This window comes from Dendropsophus ebraccatus, chromosome 6 (genome assembly GCF_027789765.1).
Source record: "Dendropsophus ebraccatus isolate aDenEbr1 chromosome 6, aDenEbr1.pat, whole genome shotgun sequence".
Classification (NCBI taxonomy): Eukaryota; Metazoa; Chordata; class Amphibia; order Anura; family Hylidae; genus Dendropsophus; species Dendropsophus ebraccatus.
In genome coordinates this window covers 149,240,651-149,260,125 of record NC_091459.1, presented here as the reverse complement: position 1 = coordinate 149,260,125, position 19,475 = coordinate 149,240,651, and the positions used below count along the sequence as shown (strand labels likewise).

Sequence of the window (19,475 nt, the reverse complement as noted above, 5' to 3'; positions counted from 1 at the left end):
CAGAACATACAGCGCCCTATACCCGCGGCTGCACTGTATACACAGACGCATCCAGAACATACAGCGCCCTATACCCGCGGCTGCACTGTATACACAGACGCATCCAGAACATACAGCGCCCTATACCCGCGGCTGCACTGTATACACAGACGCATCCAGAATGTACAGCGCCCTATACCCGCGGCTGCACTGTATACACAGACGCATCCAGAACATACAGCTCCCTATACCCGCGGCTGCACTGTATATACAGAAGCATCCAGAACATACAGCGCCCTATACCCGCGGCTGCACTGTATACACAGACGCATCCAGAACATACAGCTCCCTATACTCGCGGCTGCACTGTATATACAGAAGCATCCAGAACATACAGCGCCCTATACCCGCGGCTGCACTGTATACACAGACGCATCCAGAACATACAGCTCCCTATACCCGCGGCTGCACTGTATATACAGAAGCATCCAGAACATACAGCGCCCTATACCCGCGGCTGCACTGTATACACAGATGCATCCAGAACATACAGCGCCCTATACCCGCGGCTGCACTGTATACAGAGACGCATCCAGAACATACAGCGCCCTATACTCGCGGCTGCACTGTATATACAGAAGCATCCAGAACATACAGCGCCCTATACCCGCGGCTGCACTGTATACACAGACGCATCCAGAACATACAGCTCCCTATACCCGCGGCTGCACTGTATATACAGAAGCATCCAGAACATACAGCGCCCTATACCCGCGGCTGCACTGTATACACAGATGCATCCAGAACATACAGCGCCCTATACCCGCGGCTGCACTGTATACACAGACGCATCCAGAACATACAGCTCCCTATACTCGCGGCTGCACTGTATATACAGAAGCATCCAGAACATACAGCGCCCTATACCCGCGGCTGCACTGTATACACAGACGCATCCAGAACATACAGCGCCCTATACCCGCGGCTGCACTGTATACACAGACGCATCCAGAACATACAGCGCCCTATACCCGCGGCTGCACTGTATACACAGATGCATCCAGAACATACAGCGCCCTATACCCCCGGCTGTACTGTATACACAGACGCATCCAGAACATACAGCGTCCTATACCCGCGGCTGCACTGTATACACAGACGCCCGATGCATCCAGAACATACAGCATCCTATACCCGCGGCTGCGCTGTACATACAGACGCATCCAGAACATACAGCGCCCTATACCCGCGGCTGCACTGTATACAGAGACGCATCCAGAATGTACAGCGCCCTATACCCGCGGCTGCGCTGTACACACAGACGCATCCAGAACATACAGCGCCCTATACCCGCGGCTGCACTGTATACACAGACGCATCCAGAACATACAGCGCCCTATACCCGCGGCTGCACTGTATACACAGACGCATCCAGAACATACAGCGCCCTATACCCGCAGCTGCACTGTATACACAGACGCATCCAGAACATACAGCGTCCTATACCCGCGGCTGCACTGTATATACAGACGCATCCAGAACATACAGCGCCCTATACCCGCGGCTGCACTGTATACACAGACGCATCCAGAACATACAGCGCCGCCCTATACCCGAGGCTGCACTGTATATACAGACGCATCCAGAACATACAGCGCCCTATACCCGCGGCTGCACTGTATATACAGACGCATCCAGAACATACAGCGCCCTATACCCGCGGCTGCACTGTATATACAGACGCATCCAGAACATACAGCGCCCTATACCCGCGGCTGCACTGTATACACAGACGCATCCAGAACATACAGCGCCCTATACCCGCGGCTGCACTGTATATACAGACGCATCCAGAACATACAGCGCCCTATACCCGCGGCTGCACTGTATACAGAGACGCATCCAGAACATACAGCGCCCTATACCCGCGGCTGTACTGTATACACAGACGCATCCAGAACATACAGCGCCCTATACCCGCGGCTGCACTGTATACACAGACGCATCCAGAACATACAGCGCCCTATACCCGCGGCTGCACTGTATACAAAGACGCATCCAGAACATACAGCGCCCTATACCCGCGGCTGCACTGTATACACAGACGCATCCAGAACATACAGCGCCCTATACCCGCGGCTGCACTGTATACACAGACGCCCGATGCATCCAGAACATACAGCGTCCTATACCCGCAGCGCGTGGCTGCACTGTATACACAGACGCATTCAGAACATACAGCGTCCTATACCCGCAGCGCGTGGCTGCACTGTATACACAGACGCATCCAGAACATACAGCGCCCTATACCCGCAGCGCGTGGCTGCACTGTATACACAGACGCATCCAGAACATACAGCGCCCTATACCCGCGGCTGCACTGTATACACAGACGCATCCAGAACATACAGCGCCCTATACCCGCGGCTGCACTGTATACACAGACGCATCCAGAACATACAGCGCCCTATACCCGCGGCTGTACTGTATACACAGACGCATCCAGAACATACAGCGCCCTATACCCGCGGCTGCACTGTATACACAGACGCATCCAGAACATACAGCGCCCTATACCCGCGGCTGCACTGTATACACAGAAGCATCCAGAACATACAGCGTCCTATACCCGCGGCTGAGCTGTATATACAGACGCATCCAGAACATACAGCGTCCTATACCCGCGGCTGCACTGTACATACAGAAGCATCCAGAACATACAGCGCCCTATACCCACGGCTGCACTGTATACACAGACGCATCCAGAACATACAGCGCCCTATACCCGCGGCTGCACTGTACATACAGACGCATCCAGAACATACAGCGCCCTATACCCGCGGCTGCACTGTATACAGAGACGCATCCAGAACATACAGCGCCCTATACCCGCGGCTGCACTGTATACACAGACGCATCCAGAACATACAGCGTCCTATACCCGCGGCTGCACTGTATACAGAGACGGATCCAGAACATACAGCGCCCTATACCCGCGGCTGCACTGTATACACAGACGCATCCAGAACATACAGCGCCCTATACCCGCGGCTGCACTGTATACACAGACGCCCGATGCATCCAGAACATACAGCGCCCTATACCCGCAGCGCGTGGCTGCACTGTATACACAGACGCCCAGGATGATTATTATAAACAGATCTGTAATAGCAACAACAGCGCATGCCGATCCTAACAACAACACACAGATGGCGAGGAAGTCCTGGAGCGCTTCCCGGAACAACGTAGAGATATACAGGGGGAGGAGAGAGGCACTCTAGGGAAGAATCCTCTGCTCTATGGTATAAGGATCCCGGAGAATCCTCTGCTCTATGGTATAAGGATCCCGGAGAATCCTCTGCTCTATGGTATAAGGATCCCGGAGTCCTCCGCTCTATGGTATAAGGATCCCGGAGAAACCTCTGCTCTATGGTATAAGGATCCCGGAGAATCCTCTGCTCTATGGTATAAGGATCCCGGAGAATCCTCTGCTCTATGGTATAAGGATCCCGGAGAATCCCCCGCTCTATGGTATAAGGATCCCGGAGAATCCTCTGCTCTATGGTATAAGGATCCCGGAGAATCCTCTGCTCTATGGTATAAGGATCCCGGAGTCCTCCGCTCTATGGTATAAGGATCCCGGAGAATCCCCCGCTCTATGGTATAAGGATCCCAGAGAATCCTCCGCTCTATGGTATAAGGATCCCGGAGTCCTCCGCTCTATGGTATAAGGATCCCGGAGAATCCCCCACTCTATGGTATAAGGATCCTGGAGAATCCTCCGCTCTATGGTATAAGGATCCCGGAGAATCCCCCGCTCTATGGTATAAGGATCCCGGAGAATCCTCCGCTCTATGGTATAAGGATCCCGGAGAATCCCCCGCTCTATGGTATAAGGATCCCGGAGAATCCCCCACTCTATGGTATAAGGATCCCGGAGAATCCCCCGCTCTATGGTATAAGGATCCCGGAGAATCCCCCGCTCTATGGTATAAGGATCCCGGAGAATCCCCCGCTCTATGGTATAAGGATCCCAGAGAATCCTCCGCTCTATGGTATAAGGATCCCGGAGTCCTCCGCTCTATGGTATAAGGATCCCAGAGAATCCTCCGCTCTATGGTATAAGGATCCCGGAGTCCTCCGCTCTATGGTATAAGGATCCCGGAGAATCCTCCGCTCTATGGTATAAGGATCCCGGAGAATCCCCCGCTCTATGGTATATTAAGATCCCGGAGAATCCTCCGCTCTATGGTATAAGGATCCTGGAGAATCCTCCGCTCTATGGTATAAGGATCCCGGAGAATCCTCCGCTCTATGGTATAAGGATCCCGGAGAATCCTCCGCTCTATGGTATAAGGATCCCGGAGAATCCTCCGCTCTATGGTATAAGGATCCCGGAGAATCCCCCGCTCTATGGTATAAGGATCCCGGAGAATCCTCTGCTCTATGGTATAAGGATCCCGGAGAATCCTCTGCTCTATGGTATAAGGATCCCGGAGTCCTCCGCTCTATGGTATAAGGATCCCGGAGAATCCCCCGCTCTATGGTATAAGGATCCCAGAGAATCCTCCGCTCTATGGTATAAGGATCCCGGAGTCCTCCGCTCTATGGTATAAGGATCCCGGAGAATCCCCCACTCTATGGTATAAGGATCCTGGAGAATCCTCCGCTCTATGGTATAAGGATCCCGGAGAATCCCCCGCTCTATGGTATAAGGATCCCGGAGAATCCTCCGCTCTATGGTATAAGGATCCCGGAGAATCCCCCGCTCTATGGTATAAGGATCCCGGAGAATCCCCCACTCTATGGTATAAGGATCCCGGAGAATCCCCCGCTCTATGGTATAAGGATCCCGGAGAATCCCCCGCTCTATGGTATAAGGATCCCGGAGAATCCCCCGCTCTATGGTATAAGGATCCCAGAGAATCCTCCGCTCTATGGTATAAGGATCCCGGAGTCCTCCGCTCTATGGTATAAGGATCCCAGAGAATCCTCCGCTCTATGGTATAAGGATCCCGGAGTCCTCCGCTCTATGGTATAAGGATCCCGGAGAATCCTCCGCTCTATGGTATAAGGATCCCGGAGAATCCCCCGCTCTATGGTATATTAAGATCCCGGAGAATCCTCCGCTCTATGGTATAAGGATCCTGGAGAATCCTCCGCTCTATGGTATAAGGATCCCGGAGAATCCTCCGCTCTATGGTATAAGGATCCCGGAGAATCCTCCGCTCTATGGTATAAGGATCCCGGAGAATCCTCCGCTCTATGGTATAAGGATCCTGGAGAATCCTCCGCTCTATGGTATAAGGATCCTGGAGAATCCCCCGCTCTATGGTATAAGGATCCCGGAGAATCCTCCGCTCTATGGTATAAGGATCCCGGAGAATCCTCCGCTCTATGGTATAAGGATCCCGGAGAATCCCCCGCTCTATGGTATAAGGATCCCAGAGAATCCTCCGCTCTATGGTATAACATACGGTAATATCACAGGATATAGCTGTTATTACGTGTATAGAGATGTTATTACAGAGATTCCCACCATTTCCTTTATCATCCTAGAAGGAACCTTCCAGAGACCTTTAATGGGGGAGCCCCACCTAGTGGTCACTGTGAGGAACTGCATGCCTCACTATCTGTAAGGAGATGCCTTCCACAGCTGCATCCTGAACATGTACAGAGGTCAGGCCGGGCGGTGTGTGCACAGGGACATAGAGATGAGGGGAGGCTGGGCGGTGTGTGCACAGGGACATGGAGATGAGGGATGGCTGGGCGGTGTGTGCACAGGGACATGGAGATGAAGGGGGGGGCGGACGGTGTGTGCACAGGGAGATGGAGATGAGGGGAGGCTGGGCGGTGTGTGCACAGGGACATGGAGATGAGGGATGGCTGGGCGGTGTGTGCACAGGGACATGGAGATGAAGGGGGGGGGGCGGGCGGTGTGTGCACAGGGACATGGAGATGAGGGATGGCTGGGCGGTGTGTACACAGGGACATGGAGATGAGGAGAGGCCGGGGCGGTGTGTGCACAGGGACATAGAGATGAGGGAAGGCTGGGCGGTGTGTGCACAGGGACATGGAGATGAAGGGGGGGCGGGGGGTGTGTGCACAGGGACATAGAGATGAGGGGAGGCTGGGCGGTGTGTGCACAGGGACATAGAGATGAGGGGAGGCTGGGCGGTGTGTGCACAGGGACATGGAGATGAGGGTAGGCTGGGCGGTGTGTGCACAGTGACATGGAGATGAAGGGGGGGCGGACGGTGTGTGCACAGGGAGATGGAGATGAGGGGAGGCCGGGCGGTGTGTGAACAGGGACATAGAGATGAGGGGAGGCCGGGCGGTGTGTGAACAGGGACATGGAGATGAGGGGAGGCCGAGCGGTGTGTGCACAGGGACATGGAGATGAGGGGAGGCCGGGCGGTGTGTGCACAGGGACATGGAGATGAGGGGAGGCCGGGCGGTGTGTGCACAGGGACATGGAGATGAGGGGAGGCCGGGCGGTGTGTGCACAGGGACATGGAGATGAGGGGAGGCCGAGCGGTGTGTGCACAGGGACATGGAGATGAGGGGAGGCCGGGCGGTGTGTGCACAGGGACATGGAGATGAGGGGAGGCCGAGCGGTGTGTGCACAGGGACATGGAGATGAGGGGAGGCCGAGCGGTGTGTGCACAGGGACATGGAGATGAGGGGAGGCCGAGCGGTGTGTGCACAGGGACATGGAGATGAGGGGAGGCCGGGCGGTGTGTGCAAAGGGACATGGAGATGAGGGGAGGCCGGGCGGTGTGTGCACAGGGACATGGAGATGAGGGGAGGCCGGGCGGTGTGTGCACAGGGACATGGAGATGAGGGGAGGCCGGGCGGTGTGTGCTAAGGCTCTCACTCCTGTCATCCCATCTCCTCCAGTATAGAGATCAGATATCCCAGTTGGAATATTTGACTTCTATACTGGTGATATCATCAGCTGGGATATCTGACCTCTATACTGGAATAGAAAAGTATAGAGGTCAGATATCCCAGCTGATATCACCAATGGACCCCTCCCTATCATGTGGTATAAACGTGTAGCAGCGTGGAATAGGCGGGTAGCGACGTGGAATAGGCGTGTAGCAGCGTGGTATAGGCGTGTAGCAGCGTGGAATAGGCGTGTAGCAGCGTGGAATAGGCGTGTAGCAGCGTGGAATAGGCGTGTAGCAGCGTGGAATAGGCGTGTAGCAGCGGGGTATAGGCGGGTAGCGACGTGGTATAGGCGTGTAGCAGCGTGGAATAGGCGTGTAGCGGCGTGGTATATTCGTGTAGCGGCGTGGTATATTCGTGTAGCGGCGTGGTATAGGCGTGTAGCGGCGTGGTATAGGCGTGTAGCAGCGTGGAATAGGCGTGTAGCAGCGGGGTATAGGCGTGTAGCAGCGTGGTATAGGCGTGTAGCAGCGTGGTATAGGCGTGTAGCAGCGTGGTATAGGCGTGTAGCGGCGTGGTATATTCGTGTAGCGGCGTGGTATATTCGTGTAGCGGCGTGGTATAGGCGTGTAGCGGCGTGGTATAGGCGTGTAGCGCCGTGGTATAGGGGTGTAGCAGCGTGGTATAGGCGAGTAGCAGCATGGTATAGGCCTGTGGTATAGGCGTGTAGCAGTGTGGTATAGACGTGTAGCGGCGTAGTATATTCGTGTAGCGGCGTGGTATATTCGTGTAGCGGCGTGGTTTATTCGTGTAGCGGCGTGGTATAGGCGAGTAGCAGTGTGGTATAGGTGTGTAGCACCGTGGTATAGGCGAGTAGCAGCATGGTATAGGCGAGTAGCAGCATGGTATAGGTGTGTAGCAGCGTGGTATAGGTGTGTAGCAGCGTGGTATAGGCGTGTGGTATAGGTGTGTAGCGGCGTGGTATAGGCGTGTGGTATAGGTGTGTAGCAGCGTGGTATAGGCGTGTGGTATAGGTGTGTAGCAGCGTGGTATAGGTGTGTAGCAGCGTGGTATAGGCGTGTAGCAGCGTGGTATAGGCGTGTGGTATAGGTGTGTAGCAGCGTGGTATAGGCGTGTGGTATAGGTGTGTAGCGGCGTGGTATAGGCGTGTGGTATAGGTGTGTAGCAGCGTGGTATAGGCGTGTGGTATAGGCGTGTAGCAGCGTGGTATAGGCGTGTGGTATAGGTGTGTAGCAGCGTGGTATAGGTGTGTAGCAGCGTGGTATAGGCGTGTAGCAGCGTGGTATAGGCGTGTGGTATAGGTGTGTAGCAGCGTGGTATAGGCGTGTGGTATAGGTGTGTAGCGGCGTGGTATAGGCGTGTGGTATAGGTGTGTAGCGGCGTGGTATAGGTGTGTGGTATAGGTGTGTAGCGGCGTGGTATAGGCGTGTGGTATAGGTGTGTAGCAGCGTGGTATAGGCGTGTGGTATAGGTGTGTAGCAGCGTGGTATAGGCGTGTGGTATAGGTGTGTAGCAGCGTGGTATAGGTGTGTAGCAGCGTGGTATAGGCGTGTGGTATAGGTGTGTAGCAGCGTGGTATAGGCGTGTAGCAGCGTGGTATAGGCGTGTGGTACAGGTGTGTAGCAGCGTGGTATAGGCGTGTGGTATAGGTGTGTAGCAGCGTGGTATAGGCGTGTGGTATAGGTGTGTAGCAGCGTGGTATAGGCGTGTGGTATAGGTGTGTAGCGGCGTGGTATAGGCGTGTGGTATAGGTGTGTAGCGGCGTGGTATGTATCATGCAATAACTTACTGCCTGCTTCTGCTCCTCCTCCTGCGGTGACATAAAGAGAAGAAACAGAATCAGTTGGATAGAAAGACGCAAAGGAACGAAAATGACGAGGAGATGGGGGGGGGGGGGCTCAGCAGATGACAGGGGGTGTAATGTATATGATGTATAATGGGGGGATCAGCAGATGACAGGGGGTGTAATGTATATGATATATAATGGGGGGGGCTCAGCAGATGACAGGGGGTGTAATGTATATGATGTATAATGGGGGGGGGGGATCAGCAGATGACAGGGGGTGTAATGTATATGATGTATAATGGGGGGGGGATCAGCAGATGACAGGGGGTGTAATGTATATGATGTATAATGGGGGGGGATCAGCAGATGACAGGGGGTGTAATGTATATGATGTATAATGGGGGGGGGATCAGCAGATGACAGGGGGTGTAATGTATATGATATATAATGGGGGGGGATCAGCAGATGACAGGGGGTGTAATGTATATGATGTATAATGGGAGGGATCAGCAGATGACAGGGCGTGTAATGTATATGATGTATAATGGGGGGGGGATCAGCAGATGACAGGGGGTGTAATGTATATGATGTATAATGGGGGGGGGGGATCAGCAGATGACAGGGGGTGTAATGTATATGATGTATAATGGGGGGGGGGATCAGCAGATGACAGGGGGTGTAATGTATATGATATATAATGGGGGGGGCTCAGCAGATGACAGGGGGTGTAATGTATATGATGTATAATGGGGGGGGATCAGCAGATGACAGGGGGTGTAATGTATATGATGTATAATGGGGGGGGGGATCAGCAGATGACAGGGGGTGTAATGTATATGATGTATAATGGAGGGATCAGCAGATGACAGGGGGTGTAATGTATATGATGTATAATGGGGGGGGGGGGGATCAGCAGATGACAGGGGGTGTAATGTATATGATATATAATGGGGGGGGATCAGCAGATGACAGGGGGTGTAATGTATATGATATATAATGGGAGGGATCAGCAGATGACAGGGGGTGTAATGTATATGATGTATAATGGGGGGGGAGGATCAGCAGATGACAGGGGGTGTAATGTATATGATGTATAATGGAGGGATCAGCAGATGACAGGGGGTGTAATGTATATGATGTATAATGGGGGGGGGGGATCAGCAGATGACAGGGGGTGTAATGTATATGATGTATAATGGGGGGGGATCAGCAGATGACAGGGGGTGTAATGTATATGATATATAATGGGAGGGATCAGCAGATGACAGGGGGTGTAATGTATATGATATATAATGGGGGGGGGATCAGCAGATGACAGGGGGTGTAATGTATATGATGTATAATGGGGGGGATCAGCAGATGACAGGGGGTGTAATGTATATGATATATAATGGGGGGGGGGGGATCAGCAGATGACAGGGGGTGTAATGTATATGATGTATAATGGGGGGGGGATCAGCAGATGACAGGGGGTGTAATGTATATGATGTATAATGGGGGGGGATCAGCAGATGACAGGAGGTGTAATGTATATGATGTATAATGGGGGGGGGATCAGCAGATGACAGGGGGTGTAATGTATATGATGTATAATGGGGGGGGGATCAGCAGATGACAGGGGGTGTAATGTATATGATGTATAATGGGGGGGGGATCAGCAGATGACAGGGGGTGTAATGTATATGATGTATAATGGGGGGGGGATCAGCAGATGACAGGGGGTGTAATGTATATGAGGTATAATGGGGGGATCAGCAGATGACAGGGGGTGTAATGTATATGATATATAATGGGGGGGGGCTCAGCAGATGACAGGGGGTGTAATGTATATGATATATAATGGGGGGGGGATCAGCAGATGACAAGGGGTTGTAATGTATATGATGTATAATGGGGGGGGATCAGCAGATGACAAGGGGGTGTAATGTATGATGATGTATAATGGGGGGGGATCAGCAGATGACGGGGGGTGTAATGTATAGATGTATAATGGGAGGGGATCAGCAGAGGACAGGGGTGTGTAATGTATATGATATATAATGGGAGGGAATCAGCAGATGACAGGGGGTGTAATGTATATTATGTATAATGTGGGGGGATCAGCAGATGACAGGGGGTGTAATGTATATGATATATAATGGGAGGGATCAGCAGATAGGCAGGGGGTGTAATGTATATGAGTGTATAATGGGGGGGGGCTCAGCAGATGACAGGGGGTGTAATGTATTATGATGATATAATGGGGGGGGGGGATCAGCAGATGACAGGGGGTGTAATGTATATGATGTATAATGGGGGGGGGATCAGCAGATGACAGGGGGTGTAATGTATATGATGTAATAATGGGGGGGGGATCAGCAGATGACAGGGGGTGTAATGTATATGATATATAATGGAGGGGATCAGCTAGCTGACATGGGGTGTAATGTATATGATGTATAATGGGGGGGGGGCTCAGCAGATGACAGGGGGTGTAATGTATATGATGTATAATGGGGGGGGGGGATCAGCAGATGACAGGGGGTGTAATGTATATGATGTATAATGGGGGGGGGATCAGCAGATGACAGGGGGTGTAATGTATATGATATATAATGGGGGGGGATCAGCAGATGACAGGGGGTGTAATGTATAATGGGGGGGGGGGGATCAGCAGATGACAGGGGGTGTGATGTATATGATATATAATGGGGGGGGGATCAGCAGATGACAGGGGGTGTAATGTATATGATGTATAATGGGGGGGGGGGATCAGCAGATGACAGGGGGTGTAATGTATATGATGTATAATGGGGGGGGGATCAGCAGATGACAGGGGGTGTAATGTATATGATGTATAATGGGGGGGGGATCAGCAGATGACAGGGGGTGTAATGTATATGATATATAATGGGGGGGATCAGCAGATGACAGGGGTGTAATGTATATGATGTATAACTGGGGGGGGATCAGCAGATGACAGGGGTGTAATGTATATGATGTATAATGGGGGGGGATCAGCAGATGACAGGGGGTTGTAATGTATATGATGTATAATGGGGGGGGGGATCAGCAGATGACAGGGGGGTAATGCTATATGATGATAATGGGGGGGGCTCAGCAGATGACAGGGGTGTAATGTATATGATGTATAATGGGGGGGGCTCAGCAGATGACAGGGGGTAGTAATGTATATGATGATATAATGGGGGGGGGATCAGCAGATGACAGGGGGGTGTAATGTATATGATATATAATGGGGGGGGGGGATCAGCAGATGACAGGGGGTGTAATGTATATGATATATAATGGGAGGGATCAGCAGATGACAGGGGGTGTAATGTATATGATGTATAATGGGGGGGGGATCAGCAGATGACAGGGGGTGTAATGTATATGATGTATAATGGGGGGGGATCAGCAGATGACAGGGGGTGTAATGTATATGATATATAATGGGGGGGGGGGATCAGCAGATGACAGGGGGTGTAATGTATATGATGTATAATGGGGGGGATCAGCAGATGACAGGGGGTGTAATGTATATGATATATAATGGGGGGGGGCTCAGCAGATGACAGGGGGTGTAATGTATATGATATATAATGGGAGGGATCAGCAGATGACAGGGGGTGTAATGTATATGATGTATAATGGGGGGGGCTCAGCAGATGACAGGGGGTGTAATGTATATGATGTATAATGGGGGGGGGATCAGCAGATGACAGGGGGTGTAATGTATATGATATATAATGGGAGGGATCAGCAGATGACAGGGGGTGTAATGTATATGATGTATAATGGTGGGGGGATCAGCAGATGACAGGGGGTGTAATGTATATGATGTATAATGGTGGGGGGATCAGCAGATGACAGGGGGTGTAATGTATATGATGTATAATGGGGGGGGGATCAGCAGATGACAGGGGGTGTAATGTATATGATGTATAATGGGGGAGGGATCAGCAGATGACAGGGGGTGTAATGTATATGATGTATAATGGGGGGGGGGATCAGCAGATGACAGGGGGTGTAATGTATATGATGTATAATGGGGGGGGGATCAGCAGATGACAGGGGGTGTAATGTATATGATATATAATGGGAGGGATCAGCAGATGACAGGGGGTGTAATGTATATGATGTATAATGGTGGGGGGGATCAGCAGATGACAGGGGGTGTAATGTATATGATGTATAATGGGGGGGGGATTAGCAGATGACAGGGGGTGTAATGTATATGATGTATAATGGGGGGGGATCAGCAGATGACAGGGGGTGTAATGTATATGATGTATAATGGGGGGGGATCAGCAGATGACAGGGGGTGTAATGTATATGATGTATAATGGGGGGGGATCAGCAGATGACAGGAGGTGTAATGTATATGATATATAATGGGGGGGGATCAGCAGATGACAGGGGGTGTAATGTATATGATATATAATGGGGGGGGGGGGATCAGCAGATGACAGGGGGTGTAATGTATATGATATATAATGGGGGGGGGGGATCAGCAGATGACAGGGGGTGTAATGTATATGATATATAATGGGGGGGGGATCAGCAGATGACAGGGGGTGTAATGTATATGATATATAATGGGGGGGGGATCAGCAGATGACAGGGGGTGTAATGTATATGATATATAATGGGGGGGGGGGGATCAGCAGATGACAGGGGGTGTAATGTATATGATGTATAATGGGGGGGATCAGCAGATGACAGGGGGTGTAATGTATATGATATATAATGGGGGGGATCAGCAGATGACAGGGGGTGTAATGTATATGATGTATAATGGGGGGGATCAGCAGATGACAGGGGGTGTAATGTATATGATGTATAATGGGGAGGATCAGCAGATGACAGGGGGTGTAATGTATATGATGTATAATGGAGGGATCAGCAGATGACAGGGGGTGTAATGTATATGATGTATAATGGGGGGGGGCTCAGCAGATGACAGGAGGTGTAATGTATATGATGTATAATGGGGGGGGGGGGATCAGCAGATGACAGGGGGTGTAATGTATATGATATATAATGGGGGGGGCTCAGCAGATGACAGGGGGTGTAATGTATATGATGTATAATGGGGGGGGATCAGCAGATGACAGGGGGTGTAATGTATATGATGTATAATGGGAGGGATCAGCAGATGACAGGGGGTGTAATGTATATGATGTATAATGGGAGGGATCAGCAGATGACAGGGGGTGTAATGTATATGATGTATAATGGGGGGAGGATCAGCAGATGACAGGGGGTGTGATGTATATGATATATAATGGGGGGGGGGATCAGCAGATGACAGGGGGTGTAATGTATATGATGTATAATGGGGGAGGGATCAGCAGATGACAGGGGGTGTAATGTATATGATATATAATGGGGGGGATCAGCAGATGACAGGGGGTGTAATGTATATGATGTAAATGGGGGAGGGATCAGCAGATGACAGGGGGTGTAATGTATATGATGTATAATGGGGGGGGATCAGCAGATGACAGGGGGTGTAATGTATATGATGTATAATGGGGGGGATCAGCAGATGACAGGGGGTGTAATGTATATGATGTATAATGGGAGGGATCAGCAGATGACAGGAGGTGTAATGTATATGATGTATAATGGGGGGGGGATCAGCAGATGACAGGGGGTGTAATGTATATGATGTATAATGGAGGGATCAGCAGATGACAGGGGTGTAATGTATATGATGTATAATGGGGGGATCAGCAGATGACAGGGGGTGTAATGTATATGATGTATAATGGGAGGGATCAGCAGATGACAGGGGGTGTAATGTATATGATGTATAATGGGGGGGGGATCAGCAGATGACAGGGGGTGTAATGTATATGATGTATAATGGGGGGAGGGATCAGCAGATGACAGGGGGTGTAATGTATATGATATATAATGGGGGGGGCTCAGCAGATGACAGGGGGTGTAATGTATATGATATATAATGGGGGGATCAGCAGATGACAGGGGGTGTAATGTATATGATGTATAATGGGGGGGGATCAGCAGATGACAGGGGGTGTAATGTATATGATGTATAATGGAGGGATCAGCAGATGACAGGGGGTGTAATGTATATGATGTATAATGGGGGGGGGGATCAGCAGATGACAGGGGGTGTAATGTATATGATGTATAATGGGGGGGGGATCAGCAGATGACAGGGGGTGTAATGTATATGATGTATAATGGGAGGGATCAGCAGATGACAGGGGTGTAATGTATATGATGTATAATGGGGGGGATCAGCAGATGACAGGAGGTGTAATGTATATGATGTATAATGGGGGGGGATCAGCAGATGACAGGGGGTGTAATGTATATGATGTATAATGGGGGGGGATCAGCAGATGACAGGGGGTGTAATGTATATGATGTATAATGGGGGGGGGGCTCAGCAGATGACAGGGGGTGTATATGTATATGATGTATAATGGGGGGGGATCAGCAGATGACAGGAGGTTGTAATGTATATGATGTATAATGGGGGGGGCTCAGCAGATGACAGGGGTGTAAGTATATGATGTATAATGGAGGGATCAGCAGATGACAGGGGTGTAAAGTATATGATGTATAAGGGGGGATCAGCAGATGACCGGGGGTGTAATGTATGATGTATAATGGGAGGGATCAGCAGATGACAGGGGGTGTAATGTATATGATGTATAACTGGGGGGGGGATCAGCAGATGACAGGGGGTGTAATGTATATGATGATACATGGGGGGAGGGATCAGCAGATGACAGGGGGTGTAATGTATATGATATATAATGGGGGGGATCAGCAGATGACAGGGGGTGTAATGTATATGATGTATAATGGGGGGATCAGCAGATGACAGGGGTGTAATGTATATGATGTATAATGGGGGGGATCAGCAGATGACAGGGGGTGTAATGTATATGATGTATAATGGAGGGATCAGCAGATGACAGGGGGTGTAATGTATATGATGTATAATGGGGGGGGGATCAGCAGATGACAGGGGGTGTAATGTATATGATGTATAATGGGGGGGGGATCAGCAGATGACAGGGGGTGTAATGTATATGATGTATAATGGGAGGGATCAGCAGATGACAGGGGGTGTAATGTATATGATGTATAATGGGGGGGGATCAGCAGATGACAGGAGGTGTAATGTATATGATGTATAATGGGGGGGGATCAGCAGATGACAGGAGGTGTAATGTATATGATGTATAATGGGGGGGGATCAGCAGATGACAGGGGGTGTAATGTATATGATGTATAATGGGGGGGGATCAGCAGATGACAGGAGGTGTAATGTATATGATGTATAATGGGGGGGGGGATCAGCAGATGACAGGGGGTGTAATGTATATGATGTATAATGGGGGGGGATCAGCAGATGACAGGAGGTGTAATGTATATGATGTATAATGGGGGAGGGATCAGCAGATGACAGGGGGTGTAATGTATATGATGTATAATGGGGGGATCAGCAGATGACAGGGGGTGTAATGTATATGATGTATAATGGTGGGGGGGATCAGCAGATGACAGGGGGTGTAATGTATATGATGTATAATGGGGGGGGGGGATCAGCAGATGACAGGGGGTGTAATGTATATGATGTATAATGGGGGGGGATCAGCAGATGACGGGGGGGTGTAATGTATATGATGCATAATGGGGGGGGATCAGCAGATGACGGGGGGTGTAATGTATATGATGCATAATGGGGGGGATCAGCAGATGACGGGGGGTGTAATGTATATGATGTATAATGGGGGGATCAGCAGATGACAGGGGGTGTAATGTATATGATGTATAAGGGGGGGGGATAAGCAGATGACAGGGGGTGTAATGTATATGATGTATAATGGGGGGATCAGCAGATGACAGGGGGTGTAATGTATATGATGTATAATGGGAGGGATCAGCAGATGACAGGGGGTGTAATGTATATGATGTATAATGGGGGGGGGGATCAGCAGATGACAGGGGGTGTAATGTATATGATGTATAATGGGGGGGGGGATCAGCAGATGACAGGGGGTGTAATGTATATGATGTATAATGGGGGGGGGGATCAGCAGATGACAGGGGGTGTAATGTATATGATGTATAATGGAGGGATCAGCAGATGACAGGGGGTGTAATGTATATGATGTATAATGGGGGGGATCAGCAGATGACAGGGGGTGTAATGTATATGATGTATAATGGGGGGGGGGATCAGCAGATGACAGGGGGTGTAATGTATAGTATGTATAATGGGGGGGGGATCAGCAGATGACAGGGGGTGTAATGTATATGATGTATAATGGGGGGGGATCAGCAGATGACAGGGGGTGTAATGTATATGATGTATAATGGGGGGGGATCAGCAGATGACAGGGGGTGTAATGTATATGATGTATAATGGAGGGATCAGCAGATGACAGGGGGTGTAATGTATATGATGTATAATGGGGGGGGGGATCAGCAGATGACAGGGGGTGTAATGTATATGATGTATAATGGGGGGGGGGATCAGCAGATGACAGGAGGGATCAGTCTCTGATGGGTCGGGGGATAGATCTCAGGACCCCGGATGTATTAGATCACCAGCTGCGGTGTAGACAATGGCTGCTACTGCGGTGGGATCAGTAACGGTAATAGATCACATGACCATTATAAGGTAGATTTCTCATGTGATGCAGGAAGATGATCAGTACTATAAGGAGATCACATATAAACTATAAGATCAGATCTGCAAACAATCACATTAACCAGGATGTAAGCAATGAGGAGTGCGGCAGAACGAAATACAACAGATCACATGATCCAGGAGGGAAATGGATTGGCTCTGCTGTAGATCAAAAGGACCCCTGAGGAGGGTCAGCTGGACTCGATCACATGATCCCTGAGGAGGGTCAGCTGTGGACTCGATCACATGATCCCCGAGGAGTGTCAGCTGTGGACTCGATCACATGATCCCCGAGGAGTGTCAGCTGTGGACTCGATCACATGATCCCCGAGGAGGGTCAGCTGTGGACTCGATCACATGATCCCCGAGGAGGGTCAGCTGTGGACTCGATCACATGATCCCCGAGGAGGGTCAGCTGTGGACTCGATCACATGATCCCCGAGGAGGGTCAGCTGTGGACTCGATCACATGATCCCCGAGGAGGGTCAGCTGTGGACTCGATCACATGATCCCCGAGGAGGGTCAGCTGTGGACTCGATCACATGATCCCCGAGGAGGGTCAGCTGTGGACTCGATCACATGATCCCCGAGGAGGGTCAGCTGTGGACTCGATCACATGATCCAGGACGTGCCTAATTCAGCTGTTAAACACATCACATGATGCAGGACGTATATGACAACTAGTTTGGCAGATCAGCTCTACAATAGAACACATGACCTGGAACAAAGCTCGCGCTGTGGGGACCGGTTCTAGATTAAGGGTACAAACACACACACCGTATACGCAGCAGATTTGATGCGGTGTTCAGATATTTAGATCTAATCTGCTGCGTATACGGTGTGTGTGTTTGTACCTTAAAGGAGAAGTCCGGACAAAAGTATTTTTTTTTTTATATGTTATCACATAAGGAAAGTTAGACAAATTCCTAATATACATTAATTATGGGAAATGCACAAATAGTGCTGTATACACATATAACATATACTGCTATTATCTTAATGTAGTAGATCAGGCAGGCTTCAGATTCCCTAAAAAAATGTGACGTCACGAATCAGGTGTAATTCCTATGGAGTGTCCAGCAGGGGGAGCACTATATGTAGACGTCTATGTAGTGTAATGTATATGTAACTGTATGTAATCACAGGGACACAGGGCATCTCCATGTCATACCATCCAGGGCTGTGGAGTCGGAGCTAGTTTTGGCTGGAGTTGGAGTCAGAAAAAAATGTACCAACTCAGACTCCAGCTTTAAAAAAAAATCTTTAAAAAATGTAGAATTAAATTTTGATGTGAATTTTACAAGTTTTGCTCATGAATATATATTATGAGCAACATTCTAATAGGACACTGGCCCTAATACATAAGGGTGGTCGGGGAATATATCAGTAATAGGACACTGGCCCTAATACATAAGGGTGGTCGGGGAATATATCAGTAATAGGACACTGGCCCTAATACATAAGGGTGGTCGGGGAATATATCAGTAATAGGGCACTGGCCCTAATACATAAGGGTGGTCGGGGAATATATCAGTAATAGGACACTATCCCTATTACATAAGGGTGGTCGGGGAATATATCAGTAATAGGACACTGGCCCTATTAGATAAGGGTGGTCGGGGGATATATCAGTAATAGGACACTGGCCCTATTACATAAGGGTGGTCGGGGAATATATCAGTAATAGGACACTGGCCCTATTACTTAAGGGTGGTCGGGGAATATATCAGTAATAGGACACTGGCCCTATTACATAAGGGTGGTCGGGGGATATATCAGTAATAGGACACTGGCCCTATTAGATAAGGGTGGTCGGGGGATATATCAGTAATAGGACACTGGCCCTATTACATAAGGGTGGTCGGGGAATATATCAGTAATAGGACACTGGCCCTATTACATAAGGGTGGTCGGGGAATATATCAGTAATAGGACACTATCCCTATTACATAAGGGTGGTCGGGGAATATATCAGTAATAGGACACTGGCCCTATTACATAAGGGTGGTCGGGGAATATATCAGTAATAGGACACTATCCCTATTACATAAGGGTGGTCGGGGAATATATCAGTAATAGGACACTGGCCCTATTACATAAGGGTGGTCGGGGGATATATCAGTAATAGGACAC

General features: G+C 50.1%; 1 protein-coding gene across 9 annotated transcripts in view; it reads right to left on the bottom strand.

Moving 5' to 3' along the window:
• The window catches only part of DTNB (dystrobrevin beta), a 136,792-nt gene that overhangs the window by 44,923 nt on the left and 72,394 nt on the right, over positions 1–19,475 (bottom strand). For 7 of the 9 annotated variants that reach the window (XM_069973230.1, XM_069973226.1, XM_069973234.1 and 4 more), the window contains one exon: positions 8,681–8,701. The exons of the other annotated variants lie outside the window; for them this stretch is intronic. In XM_069973230.1, the coding sequence (XP_069829331.1) occupies positions 8,681–8,701 (21 nt within the window). The remainder of the gene's footprint in view (positions 1–8,680; positions 8,702–19,475) is intronic. 9 annotated transcript variants of the gene reach the window in all.